The sequence below is a fragment of the Petromyzon marinus genome, chromosome 26, assembly GCF_048934315.1.
Source record: "Petromyzon marinus isolate PM22_M1 ecotype Great Lakes invasive population chromosome 26, UKy_Petmar_22M1.pri1.0, whole genome shotgun sequence".
NCBI lineage: Eukaryota > Metazoa > Chordata > Hyperoartia > Petromyzontiformes > Petromyzontidae > Petromyzon > Petromyzon marinus.
In genome coordinates, this window is record NC_133692.1 from 3,011,266 (window position 1) to 3,032,690 (window position 21,425).

At 43.4% G+C, this 21,425-nt stretch overlaps 1 protein-coding gene across 1 annotated transcript; it reads right to left on the reverse strand.

The window, feature by feature from the left end:
* Nucleotides 1-746: 746 nt before the first annotated feature.
* Nucleotides 747-20,598, reverse strand: LOC116946164 (regulator of G-protein signaling 9-like). Its single transcript, XM_032961088.2, has 16 exons — nucleotides 19,583-20,598; nucleotides 16,031-16,127; nucleotides 15,467-15,517; nucleotides 15,042-15,145; nucleotides 14,350-14,401; nucleotides 13,141-13,199; nucleotides 11,932-12,008; nucleotides 10,715-10,796; nucleotides 7,714-7,779; nucleotides 6,849-6,872; nucleotides 5,604-5,665; nucleotides 4,318-4,431; nucleotides 3,255-3,370; nucleotides 2,658-2,745; nucleotides 2,139-2,277; nucleotides 747-1,686 (listed from the first exon to the last, which is right to left on the reverse strand). Exons 1-16 carry the CDS (start codon nucleotides 19,598-19,600, stop codon nucleotides 1,594-1,596), a joined length of 1,242 nt encoding a protein of 413 aa, XP_032816979.1. The 5' UTR covers nucleotides 19,601-20,598; the 3' UTR covers nucleotides 747-1,593.
* Between the last annotated feature and the right edge of the window lie 827 nt (nucleotides 20,599-21,425).

A 21,425-nucleotide genomic window follows, 5' to 3' on the forward strand; every position in this document is an offset into this window, starting at 1 on the left:
CTGCGATGAGATATGAACTTGGTGACCTTACACAAACACTCTAACTGAGATATGAACTTGGGGACCTTACATTAAAATACTCTAATTGAGACCTGAACTTGGAGACCTAACATAAACACGCTAATCCATACTCAGTAAATGTTAAAGCGAGAATGATATGAACTTGGGGACCTAACATAAACTCTAATCCATACTCGGTAAATGCTAAAGCGAGAATCATTGTATTATCCTGATCGAGAATACGAAGTTAAACCACGAAGCCGAGTTGACTCTTGACACTAGCATAACTGCATACGATTAGTTGCATTATCCCGATTGATATCACCACCTCGTCAACGAGGCGGGGCCTGATTATCATAAAGGCTGTCATTGACATAACCACACCCACTCGTATAATTAATACGATTATCTCTCGAATTAGCATAATTTATACGCATAATTACACAAATTAACATTTCGGAATAATTATGCAAATTTCAAATTTCATTTAATTTTCATTATTGTCATCAATTTTCATAACACCCACATATACAACACAACCAATGAATCAAAGTACCTTTTTTTTGGGTCACGATACACACTTGAAATTATACGTGAATATGTTTTGATGTATGCAATTATTTATTTTAGTGTAATGGCTGGAATAGGACAGAACAAACGAGAGATGCAAATCCCGAATCAACTATCGATTGTTGGCTACGTATGGTGTGAAAGAAGTTCAACATACGTTAAAAAAGTTTCATTGCTTTGGTGAAGTCTCCACTTTATTTGAAATTTAAAATTACAATGCTAGACAGTACTGTTTTGAATTGACACATATTGCAGCGTTACTAATATCAAGACTTGGAATATCATAAAACTTGTATTTATGCAATACCTCTCTACATTTAGTTACTTAAGTATGCATTCCTAATGAAACACTAAACATAGACTATAGAGTACATAATAGGATTAATTATTGTCTTGCAAGTTATCTAAAACCCTTAAGCAATCAGACAGTTCCATTAAAATAACTGCCATCACTTAATAAACACAAACATAAACACGAACAAAACTAATTGAAGATCATAAACAAATGTGCATGTCAACATAATAACCACATTAGTCACCTGATAATCCGACAAGTACTTAACACATTGACATTTACGAATGTGAACAATGTGGAAATGTGTTTCCTCCACTTTGAACTCGGTTTCCTCCCTTGGATTTTGTAGTTGATCAAATTTCCAAATTTTGCATCTGCTTATTCGTGGGAATGTGCTCCATCTATATCATACACGGCTATACCTGAACAAAACTTTCCGACCATGGTGACCAATAACTAATGCCCCCGAAAGTTGAAAAAGAAAACCAGCAATGTTACTTGATAATTTCCCACACCTCCGATTAGCACGGTTGGCTGCGTATGGTGCAAAAGAAGTTCAACATACATAATTGGGGTCTTATAGGGGTTAAACTTGTTCATGGAATCAAATCTAATCAAGACAGTACCCCTTCATAATTCCCAGTTGTCAACACTGGTGGATGCAGCCAGTACTATCATGCAATGTGGGAATCCAGCAACCAAGGGTGGCTAGACGCTCCGGGAACCTCTCAGTGGGAGTGTGCGTTTCCTGCAGATGGAACTATAGCTCCAGCCAGCATCGTCTTGTATAAGTCAGACTTGAGGTAGCGTGGATACGAGTCCTGTGAAAACAAATAATATAAAATGTTATTGTGTGAAAGCAATGACATTTTAAGATGCTTCCCAACGCTGTGACTATCTCCTGTTTACAGCCTTGAGCCAGTGGTGGAAATTCCTCTTTTTATGGTAGGAGCAAGTCCATAGGACAACCGGTGTTGAGTTTCCCCCACAATAATACTTATCAACCCTGGAGGCATGATGGGCTGAGTAAACCCCCCCCCCCCCCAACCAGCATGCGAACTCGCGATCTTCCGACTGTGAGCCGCTCGCCCGACTGCTGAGGCACAGGGCCATTCCCAAGGCGTTTTACAAAATAAAAATGATCAAACAAAAAGCACCCCCTTTTAGAGTAGAAGGGGTGGAGGGGGTCAGGGTGGGGGATGCAGCCCACGATGGATGGGTATGTACTTAAATAAGAGGGTAATCAAGTATATTTACGTGATACTGCACTTGCCTTCTTCATTAGCATGTAAATGTGTGCTTGGGCTGCCTCGAGCACGTAACGATGTGGAGATTTGAGGCCTTCCAACGTCACCGCCATCGTCTCCGCGTCAATGTTGATGCAGCGTTTAGCCCAAGGAGCTAAGAAGTCTCTAGAAATGCAAACGGATTTATGAATTGCAAGTTAACGAACACAAATTGTTTAAAAGTTACCCGAACGTGTTTAAGAATTCAACACGTAAGCTTTCGCAGCCGCTTGTACTCCCAAGTGCGGGTATCCTGGGTTGGGTTGAGCAATGCACATTCTTTCTCTTTAAACTTTGGCCACGCACGACTGCGGGCGTCTTCAGCAGTTGAATTCGCTGCACCGCACGCATCCTTGTGGCGAACGCGTCGAGCGGTGAACAGCTCAACGCGCTAGCCCAACCCAGAAACCCGCGCCTGGAATACGTCGATTAAATATGGAAAGTCCGTTTTTTGTTGTTGTTGCTGTTATCAGGTATTGGTAAAAATAAAGAACACACATTCTTACGTGTAAACTTGTTCAACTTTTTCATGCAGCTTGGTGCAGTCTCCATATAAAAGGTCCTCGCAGGCTTCCCAGAAACTGAGATTTTCACCTGAGCAGATAGAGTACACCACTTTGACACGCATACCACGCGGAGCCTTTCACTCTGGGCTGGCACAATGAGCTCACCATCAAAGCGCGCATTTCTTTTCATAACGAGCTTTTAAGCAAATACATTTAAGGTCTCCCCCCTCCTCTTTTCCGAACATAGATGGACTCGTCCATCTGAACAAACTGTCAAATCGCTCTCCGTGGTGCTAACGTTAAAAATAACCGCCACTTTTTTCAAATTTTCTTGCTGTGGTTTTCACACCTGATGATGATTGCTTGGGTTGCAGTCGAAACGTCGTGAGAATTTAATTGTTTCATATTTTTATTATTTAATTGTTTCCCTTCTACGTGCCTTTACCGAAAGAACCAAGAATATGAATCCCTGCAGTCACGAAAGCTTTAAATCAAAATTTACATTTAAGGTAATTACAAGCATCAAAATAATAACACGGTTGCGAAAGTAAATACACGCAGACTTGCATTCCTCGGGTGTTGTGCTGATCCGCTCACCACTGAACTCCTTGCACAAGAACTCCTGGAACTCCTTGCGACCGCGCAAGTCCTGGATCAGCTCTTGGAAGCTGAAGGCCCAGCGCTCCACTCGCAGTCTCAATGGCACCTCCACCCTGCCGATAGCAAAAGCATCTACGTGGGCCCCCACGTTTAAATAATCACGTTTTTCTCTTTGACATTGCATAACATTCTCTTTCATGCAAATTGCATTTATTAACCATATTGCTATTATTATTAAACGTTGTTTATTTTACCAGGTAAGGCCCCACTGAACAATGTAGCTCTTTTTCAGAAGCCACCTGGCCATCACAAAAGATAGCTCAACGAAGTGGCTCACGTGGAAATTTCTAGCAGCCAAATAACTTGAAACGCGTGATGTTGATTCTAAATGTGGAGGGAAAAGCGGAGGACCTGGAGAAAAATCCACGCAACCACGGATACAGCATGCAGGCGTCAGGGTTGGGATCGAACCCACGACCTCCTGCATACTCGGCGAGGGATATAACATCTCACCACTGCGAATCTAGGCATTCAGATTCGTGCTAAAATTAACTATGGTCAAGGTTCTCCAATTATCGAATGTAGCAAAATTATTAGTAAAGTACAGGCATCGTAAATTTAATAATCTGGCAGCAGGGGCGTTGGTGCAGTAATCACTATTTAGCCTCACAACAAGCAGGGCCTGGGTTCGATTTCCGAAACGGGTTCCTTTCTGTATGGAGTTTGTATGTTCTCCCCCTGTTCTACTTGGGGTTCTTCCGTGTTCACTAGTCTCTTTTTCCTCCAGTTAAAAGCATACAAAGTCATGGCGTTGACCAAACATCCCAACGTAGCAGGTGCCTCGTGTAAAAAAAAATAGTCTCCAGAGTCAGTAAAGCTTTCCTGGGGTAAACAAGTAAATGTTCATCGCTACGAATAACATTTTTTTTTAAATCAAGTACTGTGTAGGCTTTAACGACTTGATATCGTTAGCGCAATGGTTGGCTACGTACGGCGTGAAAGAAGTTCAACATCCATATAGCCGACATACGTGTGGCTACGTGGAAACGCTGGTACGCACATTGTAGCGTTGAGGACCCAGTATGTCGTGGCATTGCTCATCCAGGGGTTGTTGGGCAAACAACCGCTCAGCAAGGGGTCCAGTGGAGTGAACTGCTCACTGTATTTGATGAGCCTGCATAGATTTGGACACAATTGTACCTTGCAAAACACATTTTTTTGTTTTAACCAAGTACTGTGTAGGTATTATAATACTAATTGGGGTTTTCCCCTTTTTTCTGGCAACAAAACTGAAACCTTTTTTTACCAAGGATTCATGTCTACATTAACCAATACCTGCAGTCAAAATGCAAACAAAAAACATACTATGATAATATATGCATTGTCCTTGAAACTGATTGGTCCACACCAAGGGACGGCTTTCTTTCAAGGACAATGCATATATAGTCATAGTATGTTTTTTGTTTGCATTTTGACTGCAGGTATTGTGGTTAATGCAGACATGAATCATTGTAAAGAGGTTTCGGTTTTGTTGCCAGAAAAAAGGGGAAAAACCCTATTATTACATTTTGGTACTGGCAAAGGAGGTCTAATGATGATACTGTGTAGGCTTTTGACTTTCATTCGAACCACACAACGTCCTTTAAAATAAGTATTTGACAAAAATAAAGTTACACGAGTGATTTATCTTAAATTAATGAAGTCACTTTAGAAGCATCTATAAAGAAAGACCTTAATCTGTATGTCTCAAAAACCTCAAGGGTACTTCCCGACAAGGCAGAAAGCTACATATGTAGATTTTAGGTCACAAGCAACAGGAAAAATCTGAAAATCAGAGATTTTTCATTTTAAAACCCCCAAATCTGGATTTTAAGTTCCCCATCACGATGTTTGTGCGCGTCATTCAGAAACCGTTAAAAATATAAGATTGCGTTTTTTTGTATTTTGATAGAGCGTTAAACAGAAAACAAAATTTAATCGAGATTGTTTTTGAGATATTTCGGATTAAGGCGGGTTTCAACGAAAAAAAATACGCGTTTTATGATGTTCAAATCTGAATAATTAAAAGATAGGGGTTTCTCTTAATATTCAAACAAGAACGGAATCTTTAAATCGAGCGGTTTCCGATGGCTACCTCTTTAAATATAAGAAGTTGAATGAAGTCAACAATTTTTGTGTTTTTCTTTCAAGGGTAAAACATACACATTTTTGGAAGTAGTTGTTAGTGTCTGATCGTAGACAAAAATGGTTTAAAAAAATCACGTGACGTTAACTATTATATTTATTGAAAACTTTTGCCTGGCGAAGACAAGCGATATGAACTGGAATGTTAACAAAGACACGCACCCCTCAAGTGAGACGGATGGCTTCAATCTCGCTCTGCCTAGAGCTTTGCGACCATACACAATCTGGAGGGGTTGTGTGTGTAAACAGGTTCCACGAGACACGAGGGACAGACAACAGATTCATGTGACCGATTGTTGAGTGAAACAAACAAAAACACGTGCTTGTTATTCGTTGGAGTACTCATCATAATTCACAGCAATTTTTACGAGCATGTTTCAATCAGCATGGTTGCTGGCACTGCAATTCCTTGCTCATGTCACTGCTGGCGAAAGGACCTCCACTCTAGAGGGCATTTGGTCTACTCTTCCATGTTGACCAGATGCGTTTGACAAAGATCCCCCGTATAGCCTCAGCAGACTGTAGGGGCAAGTGCTGTTAGCGAGCACCGATGGAGGCCGGAACGGCACACGAGGGGGTGGCTGGCCAGCACCACGCCCGACCGCCTTTGTATCCAGAGTGACGATGTTTTTACACACCGCACCAGATACTCATTTGAGGCTGAATCGACCTTGGGGAGGCCCATAACCGGTTCAGATGATCGTCAGTGGTGTTGGCCGTGAGCGGGAATCGAACTCGGGTCGCCGGGTTCGTAGCGAGGCGAAGCGCTAACCGCGTTTGAGGAGGGGGTTGTACCCACACTTCGTCCTGCAACAGGTGACCTGCCGATCGACTAACTCCGTGAACCCATTAATATTGCTGGGTGGACAGAGGTGGAGGGATTTGAGAAACTTGCTCCATTCACCTGCCACGCCAGGAGATGTGATCGCATACAGTATGGATATTCTTAGCTCTTTCGGTAAAGTCACCTTGAAGGGAAACAATAAAATATATTTTATATATATTTTGTTTTATATATATTTTATTATTTTATTGTTTCCCTTCAACGTGACTTTACCGAAAGAGCTAAGAATATGAATTACTGCAGTCACGAAAGCTTTAAATCAAAATTTTACAGTATGGATGTTTCTGCGGCCGTCTGGAACGCTCTTCCTTCTGATATTAGTAAGCCACTGGAGCTATGCACTTAACATTTTAAATCTAGATTTAAAACTAATTTCTTGAAGTTGAACATACATGTATGTATGTTCAACTTATTTCACACCGTACACAAAAAGCAGTTCTAAAACAATGAGTTTTCACTCGAGATGATTTATAAGAAAGTGGCCTTGAACCTTGTGATATGAAAGACACTCCATAAATAAAATAAAGATGTTGATTATAAATAATATGTAAAGAATACAATACCTGTTTTTTGTAAAGTTCCGCAACCTGGGGGTAAATATGAAAGGTTACTAAGGAAGTAAATATTAAAAGGTTCATAATAAACCACTACACCACGGCAGCATCCATAGCCCTACATAACTGTGCTTTGTGAAACTCTAAGGTAGGGACGATGCTGTTTCCATGCACCTTTCATGATTAATTAGCAGTGTCATTCTCAAAATAATTGATGTTTTGAAGAGAGAAGTAAATCTTCCTTAATATTAATATAGATAGACATTGTTTTACTTCAATGAACACTTGCTTTCTCATGTGTTGGTTATCATGTTCATCTCACGTGAGGATACTTGCCGGCTTTTGCTGATTTTCTATCTTTGTTGTGGTGTATTATGTACCCCCAAATGTGGTCATCCAGAACAGACCACACAACGTGTAACGACGCAATACCCCGATGCTCAAATACGAAGGAGACATCACGGCGATGATACACGACTCCACTACTGCTCCTGACGCAGTTATCTGTGGCTTGACCACCTCAATGCGACATTGTAGCCGTTGCTCTGCATCTACACCGGCAGCCATACGTACGAAAGAAATAAAAAGAGAGATGTACCCCCATTGCACGTTCCCTACTCTAGCTCACGTCCCTCGAATGGCACGGAGGGCTCGGCTCAGATGCCACGTGCGTGTAAGGCTGTCGGGAAGAAAAAAAACACAGACTGGTTTTTATTTGAAAGAATAGCACGTAGAGTGTTTATGCACGTTATGTATGTTGAACTTCTTTCACACCGTACATAGCCAACTGTGCTAATCGGAGGTTTAATTGGTGTTTTGACTTTAAAATCGCTTTTTGAGTATTCAAATGGAAAGCGGATAGCTTACCTATTACCTGGTCGCGATGCAAAGCCATCGTGTGCTTTACAGGTCCATTCAATGCATCGTTGTCAAGTCCAGGCTGCAATACAAAGTTACACGAGTTCTCCATGTTCAGGAGACGGATTATTGTTAATCCACAGTGAGTCACCTTTCTTTCATCAGGTAACGTGAGGCAAAAAACTAAAACTGTTGCGTTCGGTAGGATATCTGAGCAGTTTGGGGGGGGGGGGGGGGGGGAGACCAGTTGCCGAGACGGAGTTGGGAGAGGTGTCCACATATCCGACGACATAATCGGTGACATTTCGGGCGATGGCTCCTTTTCTATTTTGCACACACGTAGAGAGGCCGGAGGATCATAAGAGTTGAAGATTGACACTTTACACCATGGGGCTTGAGATAATTTTTTGTTTTGTTTTCTGATGGCCAGTATTAAATTGGCATATGAATAGTTCCACTATTAGTAGCTATCGAGAGGTTTGTCTGTCATGCAATAGGATTCTAGATTAAAAAAATATATTCCGTGTGTCAGTATGGTCATTGACACATTCAACCTTTCAGTTCAGTTCAGTTTATTTATTTTGGTATAGCCCTGTGAGCCATTCGGCTCTTGAATCGGGTGCAACCACAACAAACAAAAAAACTAAAACATGAACAAGAAAACATCTTAAAGTGACGATGTGACTGTGCAAACAGAAAATCCATAAAAAAACCAGCAAAATATTCCTGAAAAAAGCACCGTACACCAACGCTGTGTGCAAAAAATCCCAGTGGGATGCAAAGTCAAACAACAACAACAACCACAAGAAAACTTAGATTAAGGCCATCAGTCTAACTCCGTACTACAACAAAACAAATATGTCCAAACCAAAAAACTTTTCGAAATCAATAAAAAATAAAGCCATAATTGCAACGTAACAGTGATCATAGGGACTGTGACCGAATTTTTACAATAAACTACATAAATAACATGTAACACCAAATCCTAGAGCCATAGCTGGCTGCATGAGTTACTCCACAACAACAGAAGCATCAGTCGGAATATCACATTTTTCAATGCACCTTTAAGATCAGCATGCTAAATCAAAATACAGATAATACTTTGCAGCATCATCCGGAGCGAAACATTTTATTTTATTTTATGCCAATGAATAGCAGTGGCAGCTAGGGGTGTACAACTTCTCTAGAGCAGTTTTGAGAGAAGATCTCATTGGTAGCGATTCAAGTTGCAGTTTATTGGCAATAGCATTCCAGACCCTGGGGGCATCAATAGCAAAGGCCCTTCCTCCAGTTTTTGTACGGCAATAGGGAACGTGAAGCTGGTAAATGAGCGAAGACCTGAGGTCAAATTTGTTCTTTGAAACAGAGAGGAGATCCAACAGGTAGTCTGCGGATTTTTTTGTAAGTACATCGTGAATAAATAAGATCTGGTGCACAAGCCGTCGAACATTAAGAGATGTTAAGTTTGACCCAATGTAGAGATCACAGTGGTGAGTCCTATATGGGCAGTTCAATGTAAATCTTAAGGCCGAGTGATAGATGGAATCAAGCTTCTTCAGTACAGTACTTGGGGCTGATTTATACACGATGTCACAGTAGTCAAGTAGAGGCAGTATGGTAGCTTTTATCAATTCCAAACGGAACATTGGGGGGAAGCAGTGCTTGTGTCGATACAGAAAACCAATTTTTATTTTTGTCTTTTTACCAATATAATCAATGTGATCTTCAAAATTCAGTTTTGAATCCAGGATGACCCCAAGACACTTATAGATCTTGACTTGCTCTATTTGATAATTATTTAAGGAATGTAATTGGGGAAAAATAACTTCCTGCTTTAGTCCTGGTGAGAAGCATAGCACCTTGGTTTTGGAGGTATTCAGGACTAGCTGGTGTTGTAGTTTGTTGAAATCACCCTGTAGCTTAGCAATCACGTCATCCGGAGAGTGGCCAGCAGTAATCAATATCGTGTCATCTGCAAAAAGATTTACCCTGGAATGATCCAGGTCAGTGCCCAAGTCATTGACATAAAGAGAGAACAAAAGAGGGCCGAGGATGGAACCCTGTGGAACCCCTTTTGTTATCTTAACACTGTTTGACCTCCAACCATCTGTGAATACAGTTTAGGTGCGAAAAAATAGGTAATTTTGTAACCATTTTACTGCGTTTTCGGAAAAACCGAGGCAATTTAGTTTACTAAGCAGGGTGTTGTGGTCTACTGTATCAAAAGCTTTGGATGGGTCTAGAAAAAGACAAGCACAGTACTGATTATTATCAAGGCTACCGTAAATGTGATTCAGAGAGTCTAATGCAGCAGATGTGGTGCTGTCATTGACCAAATTACTTTTCTGAGCACATGCCCAATCCTTGTCGCTAGTTTTCATGAGCGTTGTAATCAAAGGATCAAACCATGGTGGGCGGTTGCCTTTAGTTTTAAATCTAACCAACGGAGCATGTTTGTTAATAATTTGGAGAAACGTGTACCTGAAGGTCTCCCAAGCCGTAGTCAGGTTGGGGATATCACAGACCTTGTCAATATCCGAGTGAAGCACATCATTAGTAAATGCCTGAGTGCTGAAGTGTCTCATAGAGTGCTTCTCAACTAATTTAGGGGGGGCTTTGGGTCTGGCTGATGATCTCACCCCAAAAATGAAGGAGTGATCACTAAGGTTATTACCCAGAACACCAGTCAGTGTGAAATTGTGAGGGGCATTTGTCAATAGGACGTCAAGCAGAGATAACTGTCCCGGATTTTTTAGGTTGGGTCTTGTGGGGACATTTATTAATTGAAACAGGTTAAATTCATCTGCAAAATTTGTGGCCACGGCCGGCGGGTTTAGCCAATTCTAATTTAGATCACCCACAAACTATTTCACCTTTAGGGAGGCCCCCAAAAAGCTCTCTCAGTGCAGATGCAGCTTCAACATCCTTCCCACTAGGCGTTCAATAGCATCACACTACCAATATCTGTTGATTATTTTTCGCTACGGTCTAGGCCTGCAGAATATTTGCGGACTTACCGGTGGCCGGGCCACCCTCCAGTAGGCCTGCTCCTGGCTGGCCAACACAGCCCGATCGCCTTTTCTTCGTTCCTTCAGAGTCCTAGACAAACACACGCTCAGCTCCAATGCACGTTTGTGTAGCGATGTAAATGAGCTGCGTACACTTAGCTGCAGGGGCAGACACAGTCCAGCAGGGGCAGTCGCTATATTCCTAGCCCCAAAGCAGGAGGGGGCTACGGGGTGTCCTGGGATCCCCCGGAACCCCCCTCTGGAACTCTCTGGAAGGCAGGCGGGGCCAGGGACTGACACACTGGGGCGGTGTATAAAAGCCAGGCCCTTGGAAGCAAGTGGGAAGCGAGTGGGAAGCACGTGGGAAGCGAGTGGGAAGCGAGTGGAAGCGAGTGGGAAGCACGCGGGAAGCGAGTGGGAGCACGTGGGAAGCAAGTGGGAAGCACGTGGGAAGCGAGTGGGAGCACGTGGGAAGCGAGTGGGAAGCACGTGGGAAGCGAGTGGGAAGCGAGTGGGAGCACGTGGGAAGCGAGTGGGAAGCGAGTGGGAAGCGAGTGGGAAGCGAGTGGGAAGCACGCGGGAAGCGAGTGGGAAGCGAGTGGGAAGCAAGTGGGAAGCACGTGGAAAGCGAGTGGGAAGCGAGTGGGAAGCGAGTGGGAAGCACGCGGGAAGCGAGTGGGAAGCACGCGGAAAGCAAGTGGGAAGCGAGTGGGAGCACGTGGGAAGCGAGTGGGAAGCGAGTGGGAAGCGAGTGGGAAGCGAGTGGGAAGCACGCGGGAAGCGAGTGGGAAGCACGCGGGAAGCACGCAGAAAGCGAGTGGAAAGCACGCGGGAAGCGAGTGGGAAGCGAGCGGGAAGCGAGCGGGAAGCAAGTGGGAAGCGAGTGGGAAGCACGTGGGAAGCGAGTGGGAAGCGAGTGGAAGCACGTGGGAAGCACGTGGGAAGCACTGCACTTGTTTTCTCATTCATTCTTACCTGATGAGGGTTGCTTGTGTTGCAATCGAAACGTCGTATTCTATTATTTATTTTATTCTATTTCTACGTGACTTTACCGAAATAACCAAAGAGTAATTCCTGCAGTCACGAAAGCTTCAAATCAAGTTCCAATTCAACATACAATAAAAACGATACATCCATACCATGATTTCTGCGCGTTATGAATTATCAATACATTCCAATATTTACACCGTTTCAAAGTGCAATGTGGTGGCAGCTCACACACTAACCGAATTTGCTCTTGAGCCTGAATGATCACAAAGTCCCACTTGTGGTGTTCACTCCTGAAGAGTTGGTGATACTGCACCTGTGCAGCAAACATTACACGCGTTGCGTAGCCCATGGTCGAAGTGGGGAGTTCAGAAGGGCCGCTATGAATTCGTTCCGCAGCCCCACGGTTTTAACTTCCGATTCCTTCAGTAGCGGAATCGTCTCGCACCTCGGAAGATGAGGCCTTCTGAAAAGTGCCGTCGTGCGCGTTCCGAGAGGTGCCGTACCGTTGTATACCGGTCCATTTCCACCTCTGTGCATTATGTTCCTTGCTGTAGCGTAACTTAGCGTGGGGGGCAGGCAGGGGGTGCATTGCCCCCCCCCCCAGGCCGGTGGCCAGAGCTACGAATTGGGGGCCCCCTTAACAACTACCGTGAGATTTGTTTTCAACAGTGTAAAAAAACTAAAACCTATGCAAAGATGTGATTAGTCAAGAGGAGCTGTGATATACAGGGAGGAATATTGGGGGGGGGGACACATCCCCCCCCCCAATATTCAAATAGGCTCAAAATGTCCCCCCCGAAATATAGTGCTATTGCTATGCTATCTAAATAAAAACAACAATTTGCTAAACCTTGGCCACAATATCTAGACTTGTCTTCATATAAATCAATGCATAGATTTCTGTTTACGGTATATGATTGCGGCTATGGTAGTCGTTTATTAATCCCTAATCTCTGCCATTACATGCAATGAAACAAGAAAAGGTAAAAAAAGTAAAAACAGAGCAATACAATACACTCTTAGACATTATTGTAAAAAATAAAGAAAAAGTCCATCCCATGTGTTAGTGAATTTTTTTTCTATTTTCGGCAGGAAATTAGTTTTCAAATGTAGATGTTTTTCTGGGGGGGGGACCCCCAGACAACCTGGAAGATTACGTCCCCCCCAATGTTGACTCCATGGCTACGGCCTTGTTGTCAACACGTGCCTGTAATCTTCTCCAGGTGATCTCCAGAGCCTGGAGGCACATTTCTTGCGGTATTGTTGCAAATTCTCCAAAGTGTTAACATTTTTCTGAAGCACCCTGTATAGCTAGGTGTGACCGTGTAAGACAATAAAATATTGGGGCCCCACCTGACCGATTGCCGCACCTCCTGAGCTGATAATGCAATTACTACACCACTAATTAAATCACATTCATTACAGTTACTTCAGTGTTCACATACCTTCTCATACTCTGCCAGTTGTCCATTACTTAGAACATTTTTCTTGACAAGATGCACAGCTGTAATTAAAATATCAACAACAAAAAAATGTCCCCAAACACATAATTTGAGCAAGGCGCCTGGAATGCCACGGTATTTAACACGTGGCTTTCGCGACCAATAATATCCTTATGGCTGTGTTCGGTGATATCGGGTTTAACAACACATTTATATTTAGGCGATCTAACTAAAAAACATTTGTATTATGCCACGGGATTGTTTGTGCAAACCACAGATGTGAACCCGCGGGTAAAACATATATATTTGTATTTTGCAAGATAGACTTCAATGTTCAACAAAGTTAATATCAATAATTATAACATTTGCACTATAATGCAATCTGTGGACCTTACGAAGATAACATCTCGCGCCCCTTAAATAAATAACAAAAATAAATGGGCTGGAGATGAGACGTCATGTCTCTGAAGGTACACCATTTTATTCATTAATGTGTTTTCACTTTACGTCGGTTGTTGACGTGAATTTACGGACCGTTTTCATACAGCTGATGTTCAGTATATGAACACATTATTATAATAATAATATTTTCATAGGCCCAACGGTGTGGCAACCCGCGGGAGGTGCATTGCAATCCAAACCGGCACCGCTGTCCGACTGAGTTTGACGCCCCCTGGCCCTCGTGTGTCATCGTGGTGTCAGAATCACAATCAGAAAGGGGGTTTACTCGCCATGAAAGTTCGCACGGACAAGGAATTTACTTTGGCAGGAAGGTGCATACATTCAACATATAGGAATCTTAAATCTTAAATAAGTGGTATACAAGTCTAACTATAGTAAAGGTACAAAGTCTAACTAACACTAAGGGGCTAAAGTATGTAAAATTTTGAATGAATATTGAATATAAAGTAGCTATAAGATACAATCTAAAAATACAAAAAATACAAATAGGGTAACATAGTGTAAATATGGCAAGGTGTCATTTTGTAGATAAAATGTTAAAGTCAGTGTAAGCCCTTGGCCTTGTTGAAGAGGCCAGCAGCAGTTGGGAAGAAACTGTTTTTGTGGCGTGAGGTTTTGGTCCTGATGGACCGCAGCCTTCTGCTGGAGGGGAGTAGCTGGAACAGAGAGTGTCCAGGGTGGGAGGGATCGGCCACAATCAGTGGAGCGCTAATCTCGTTTGAGGACCTGGCGTGGTCAGGACTGGCTCACCGTACTCCACGTCGCTGGCCTCTCGGTGTCTGTCTGGCCAGAAGTAAGGAGTCTGCCACAAACGGGTCAAGAGGAAAAAAAGTGGTCAATATTGGTCAACCTTTAGACGCAGAACACGTGTGGTTTCGCAGCCAACATTATGATTCCTAATTTTTTGTTAAATGTAATGCTTGTACACGTGATTATTACTCTGTTTGGCTGTGTTGGGTGGTGAAGATTTTGTCAGAACATTACGTAGTCTAACCCTGAAATCACTGATTAATTTAAACACTAAAGTTACACAGAAATTGTGACATCTCGGGGAAGTAATTGTGCACAATGGGGAAAAATAAGCACAATTGTTAAAAACACAAACAAAATAGGTATTATTTAAAAACAGATTTAATTGCAATGTGCGTTACAAATGTAAGTTAAATAATTGTAATGCTATGAGATGCTATGTATGCACTTCTTTCGCACCGTACGTAGCCAACCATGCTAATCGCAGGCTGGGTGACAAAGACAACAAACTACACACCAAAAGCGGTTCGAAAGAAATTAGTTTTCAATTTAGTTTTAAGAGTGTATAGCTCCAGTGGCTTCTTATAGACCACAGCTGTAGACTATGCGGTGGCTGTATCACAGATGTATTCCATCTATTGATGCTACACTGCGTGTGTGTGTGTGGTAAGGGTCATGTGACTCTTGTCTACCTGGAAGTGGTACAGCTTGCTTGGGTGAAAGCCGAGGTGTGCGGCTGGATGAACGGGGTACAAGTATCCATACTTCACCAGCAGGTTACAAAGGTTATATGTTTCTGAGAACAGAATATTACCCCGTCGGTTAACAGAATTACGACGACGATAATGACATTGAGAAAGACTGTCGCAATGGCCTTGAATAATTGACATCCGAGTGGAAGAGCACACACAGTGTTCAAACTCGGCTGTGGTCGGGATGGACAGCCAACTGTTTATGGCTCACACGAGACCTCGATTCTCTTAAATTATAAAATACCCTGATATGATAACCGTGATCAACCACAAAAATTACTCAGAAAACATTTGATTACACATCTGGTGTTCATAGGAAACAATCACAGCATTTGAAATATTTAACAAAGTTTAATGCATCTCACCTTCCTGCGTGGTTTTCATGTCCCTTAACATCCAGTCCGCAATGTTATAGCCTAGAACAGATGTGAAAGGCGCTTATAACGGGGTCCAGTCGTAGAGCATTCGCAATTAAACTGACCCTAATACGCTCTCTATATGATGGGGCACTTGTCGGACAGAACAGTGCAGGCAAAGGTTCATTTATAGAAATTCAATCTTATGTTTGTAACCATAACATTGGTCCCTCCGTCATGCCTTGCATGTGAAATTTATCACAGCCAAATTCTACTAGACGCACATTTCAGAAATTTTAAGGGAAAATAACCGGAGGACATGGACAAAAAAAATCCACGCGACCATGGGGATAACATGCAAATCCAGCAGGCGTCAGGGTCGGGATCGAACCCACGTCTAGGCGAGGAAGTTAACATCTGTGACGCCCCGAAGTTTCACAGGGGGTGTGGAGAGGAGAGAAATTCAGAGCGTGGGTAGCCAGACAGAATTCATGTGATTTAAGGGAGGCTTGAGCCGATTTATATATTCAGATGTGAATGGTTCAGGATAGCATTGCATACGCATTGTGTTACCGATGCTTGCGTTGGGGATCGCAAAGGTGATCAAATGGCGAGTGAGCAGCGGAACTCCTGTTTGCTTATCTTGCATTCTGCAAACCAAGCATTCCACCTACAAAAACAGAGATGCACACCAATATTAAAGCACACGCAATTGCATTTTTTTTAATTACCCACAAATCACAAAATTTGGATTACACACAGCTGCAACCATCGGCCCCTACTGGCAGACTAATTCCCGGTTGCAGACCAGGTGCCGACGAGTCGCTGTGCCCACAGGGACAACTGCCACTGGGGGTGCCCTTTAAAATCGATTGAGATGAGATGTGACATCGATTGCTTATTGTGTGTCAAGTGCTCTCTGAGACGCCCCTGGCGTAGAGAGCGCTTACAGAATGTCAGAAACGTCATTATTTACATGGCGCTTAAATGCCTCAACAACTCAAAAGCTCTGTTCATCTCATCTCTACAGTTCGAAGGGGGACCCCCAGTGGCAGCTGCTCCTGTGCGGCCTTGCACCGATTGCTGCGTGTAAGCCCAGCTGAGTTACTGGAGGGGCAACTCCTTAAACCTGGCAGACTTTGAGCATCACGCCAGCACACAACGGCCCGCTCCATTCGAACGTCATCACATACCCCCCAAGACATGGGATGCAAGGTGCTCTGAGTGTATGCATGTACGTATGTTGAGCTTCTTTCGCACCGTACGTAGCCAACCGTGCTAATCAGAGTTGCTAAACACAAAGATGTTCAAAAGAAATGAGTTTTCAATACAGCGGTTTCTTGTAGACCACAGCTGTAGGGTATACTGTATGGGGGATGTTTCATAGATGTATTGAATCTGTTGATGCTACACTGTGTGTGTTGTAAGCGTCATGTGACTGGATGAACTGTACAAAGTTTAGGAGGCATTTAAGCGATGGCATATAATACAAATATGACTTATAATAATAATTATTATTTATCTGCTGGAAGGTGTATTTGTTTGTGAGCATGCAGTCCGCTACGCAGGGCACATATCACGCTCTTGAGAGAGATCTGCATTAGAACAGATTTATGTTTGGCTGCATTCCATGTTTCCTTTTAGCAATATGGAGCCTTTGCCTGAAAAAGTAAATCTGGTACATAAATCAGCATATTACAGTGTTAAATCCTCATTATCCATCTGTCCTTTTAAAAATGTCAGGATTAACCAGGATAACAGATTATACGAGATTGCATTTTGTTGCATAAACGGAAACATTTTTACCGACCTACATTGACCAGCATGATGAAGTATGGTCAAATAACCCCCCCAAGAAACACACGGTATGGAGATGCCCCCCCTCCCCATCCAGCAGTGAATTGCAGAGGTTTGCAGTTCGGCTCCTTCAGCTTGCCCTGGTTATCACTGAGCGTCGTACTAACCTGTTAACAACGTGCCGTGCACTTCAAGAGAGAGGACGTTAAAACAGCGCCTCACATCATGCAAACGAGTAGGCCATCGCGTGTCAGCGTCATGGTCAAAATTACTTTTTAATTAAAAACTGTCCTCACAAATGACTCAATCAATAAAAACATTATTTCGTATAATGCCCTTCACAATAATACCGTCTCAGAGCGCTTCGCCTCCGATTAGCGCGGTTGGCTAGGTATGGTGCGAAAGAAGTTCGACATACATACATTCACAGATGGACACGCTCAAAATGTACATCATTACATCACATCAATAAACGTCTTAAATAACACGTCGCAATAATTTTAACGTTAAAAGTAACATTTAAAAATACTTTTTTTGAAAACACGCTTTAATGAAATGTACCGTACTCGTAATGTCAGAACTCCACGACTCCAAGAAGTGGCCGCAAAGCTTGGCATAACGTAAGGGGCCATGACCGCACTGGGAAGTGGTTAAAATTGAGTTACAAGATTTAAGGATACAACAACAACATACAGAGTGAGTTAAATAAAAGCGTGTAATAAAAAAATGAAACAGATTATCAACCCGCTCCCCGAGTGACCATCGCCCCCTACTGGCCGACTCGTGCCCACGTGCCCCAGGTGACAGCTGCCGCTGGGGGTGCCCTTTCAAATGTGTTATTGATGAGATGTGAAACAGAGTCCGAATATTCATTTAGGCTGGAGGAATCCGATGAGCTATGAAGCTCTTTTTTTACAGATGCCCAGGAGGGGCAGATCAGCTTTTACCCCTTAACTAGGCCTCGGCAAGGTAAGGTAAAAACATCGAGCCTACCTTTACCCTACCTTTTACCTTACCATAATACAATCACTCTACCCTGCCTTTTACCCTTCAGCAGGTAAGGTGAAAGGTAAAAGGTTAAAAGCAACGAGCCTACCTTTACCCTACCTTTTACCCTTACCCCATACAAATTACCCGATTACAGGGTAATTACTGGGGTACTACACATTAAAAAGGTTTATAACAGGTAAATGCTAGGTAGAGCGCTTTATTCATATAGAATACTCTCGATTATTCCAATTTTACACGCTTTCTTTAAACTCACTGTTGTTGTATCTTCAAATCTTGTAACTCAATTTTAACCCACTCCCCCAATGTGGTTTCGACTGAGAACTTGGTATACTTATGTCATACTGATGACAATACTATATTCTATCATTAAAAATAAAATAAAAATATTTTTAAACATAATTTTTTATATGTTATGTTTCGGCTTGGGTCTAATTGTCCACTGTCAACTCGCGTTGGCTGTAATTGTCCACGGTCCCCTTACGTTGCGGCAAGCTTCGGGGCCACTTACTGGAGTCGTGGAGTTCTGCCATTACTCGTAGATATCATAACAGCGTGTTTTTTAAAAAGTAAAAAAAATATTACTTATTAAATGTAGGCCACGGACTGCGCCACGGAGCTTCTAGCGGTAAACAAGGCACCGTATTTACCGGGTAATACTTTGCGCTACCTTGACCCTACCGGGTAATACTTTGCGCTACCTTGACCCTACCCTTTACCTTACCCCCTGGCATGTCGACACCTTTACCCTTTTACCCGGTAAAAAAGGTAAATTACCTTACCTTGCCGAGGCCTACCCTTAACGCATGTAAAACGTTCAAAGGTGCCCCAGTGTAATGGGTAACATATCAAACACAAATCACTATAATCACAGCATTTGCTGCCGTTATATATTATACCAAACAGCGAATCTACGATTACCAAGAACAGGCTGTGTGCCAGAGGTGCCACATATGAACCAACCATGATAAATAGTACTGCATTTATTGCAATACTATACAGTAATTAAAATAACATTTCTCAGTACTTTGATTAGATATTGACAGCAGCTATCAAAACCATGTAATGTAAAGGTTTTAACAACAACAAAAAATCCATAATTGTGCAGAATTGATATTTGAATTCAGGCCACTGCCGCCGTATTAGCGAGCCATTGAAAATCAATGAGACATTACAATCACCGTGCAAAGGCCAGATCACTCTTGCAAATGAGACTGATCCTTGCCTCTTTAGTTTATCCCTTGGTCAAACAAAATAACCTTGACGCTTGAAAGGTCCTGCTGTGAGCGATAATGAAACATATACGGTGTATATCGGTACCTTCTTTGATGAAGCCATGCCCCAGGGACTTGGAGAACAATGATGGCCCAACAAACTGGTTCAGTCACCCGTCACTTATCACCAGAGGGCACCGCTGCCCCTCTCTATGTGCCCCCCCACTCCACCACTCCCTCTCAAAAATATAGTTTTTTTACGATCAGAGGAAACAAGAAGATGCTCGGTGTAGTCGGAACTTTGCTTCGTTTATCATTTAGTTTTTTTCAATGCTTTGCTTTATGTGCCCCCCCGCCCCCCCCTCCTTTTTAAATGAAAGATTTAACAAAGATATTTTACGCTCTGCTCTCCTCCTTTGTTTTACTGGGCTCGATGGGTGGTTTCCTGCTCCCCTCGCGAGGCACGGCGGTTAATCTCCGTGTCGTGCGCTGCGGGCGGATCCGGGACTGGGTTGTTGTAGGTTTGTTGTTGTTGTTGGTTTTGATCGGAGACGCCGGGCATGCGCGCGTCGATCGGGCGGCTTGGCTTGCGTTCTAATGGCACGTCGAGCGTGGACCCCGAAGCCGGTTTTTTTCGCGCACGTGTTCACTCACGTGCGGGCAGGGGACCCCCCCCCCCCCTGTGCAGCGCGGGTGTTGGATTCCGGACCCGCGGTGGTTGGGTTTTCCCACTTCTCTCGGTGTGAAGTGGTTTTCTTTGCACTTGTCCGTGCTGGGGGCCAGCAGCTCTATCGGTTGCTTTTGCTGCGCACGCGATGACGCGCGAGGACCTGTCTCTGGGTTGGTGGCTGGGATCACCTGTGTCTGGTGGCGGTGCGTGGGTCGCACCTGGCCACGGATTGTTTTCTGTTTCCCGTGTTAGTGTCATTACGATACGATTTCTTCTTTTTGTAACGAAATGCACGCTTGCGTTGATGTTGACGCGGTTTTTTCTGACGGTGGCTGTTGTTGACGGTTCGCGCGAGGGTACGCACACGGACCTTGTGTATTGGATTCTGTTTATTGGAGACTCTCGCTGTGTGAAAACTGAAACCGCCAGAGCATTTGCTGCTGGGTAATAAAGGATTCAAAGGTCTTAGCCCTTCCCTCTCTCTGTACCCCCTCTCTCTCTACCCCCCTCTCTCTCTACCCCCCTCTCTCTACCCTCCTCTCTCTCTCTACCCCCCCCTCTCTACCCCCTCTCTCTCTACCCCCTCTCCCTGTACCCCCTCTCTCTACCCCCCCTCTCTCTACCCTCCTCTCTCTCTACCCCCCCTCTCTCTACCCTCCTCTCTCTCTACCCCCCTCTCTCTACCCCCTCCCCCCGCTCTCTACCCCCCTCCCTCTCTCTACCCCCCCTCTCTCTACCCCCCTCTCTCTCTACCCCCCCTCTCTCTCTACCCCCTCTCTCTCTACCCCCCCCCCCTCTACCCCCCTCTCTCTTTTCTTTTCTCTCTTTTTACTTTTTTCCTTTCTAATCTTTTTAAAATAATTTTTTTCTAAAAAAATATTTCTTCTTTCATTCTTATTCTTTTATTTTTCCTTTTTTGTTTTTATTTATTGCCTTTCTTTTATTTTTAATAGATTTTTTATTTTTCTATTTTTTATTTTTCTTTATTTCTTTTTCTATATCTTCTCTCTACCCCCATCTCTCCCTCCTCTATGTTCCCCATGTTTTCTATGCATCTGCACCCAGCCCTTCCTCTCTCACTCCACCAATCCGAGCGGCTTGTGGATAACCAGAGAACAAAGACCGACGGCCACTACTGCATCGCGCATCTTTCAGATGCGCTTCTGCGGCCGTCTGGAACGCTCTTGCTTCCTTCCGATATGAGGAAGCCACTGGGAGCTATGCACTTTTAGGTCATTTAGGTTGAAATCTAATTTCTTTAGAACTGCTTTTTGTGTTT

What these genes read in the sequence shown, in the direction of transcription:
- LOC116946164 (XM_032961088.2), bottom strand. An exon ending in AACTGGCAGAGTATGAGAAG is followed by an intron (nt 12,009 to 13,140) that starts GTATGTGAACAC and finishes TTTGCTGCACAG; the next exon opens with GTGCAGTATCACCAACTCTT. An exon ending in TGGCTTTGCATCGCGACCAG is followed by an intron (nt 6,873 to 7,713) that starts GTAATAGGTAAG and finishes ATTTACCCCCAG; the next exon opens with GTTGCGGAACTTTACAAAAA.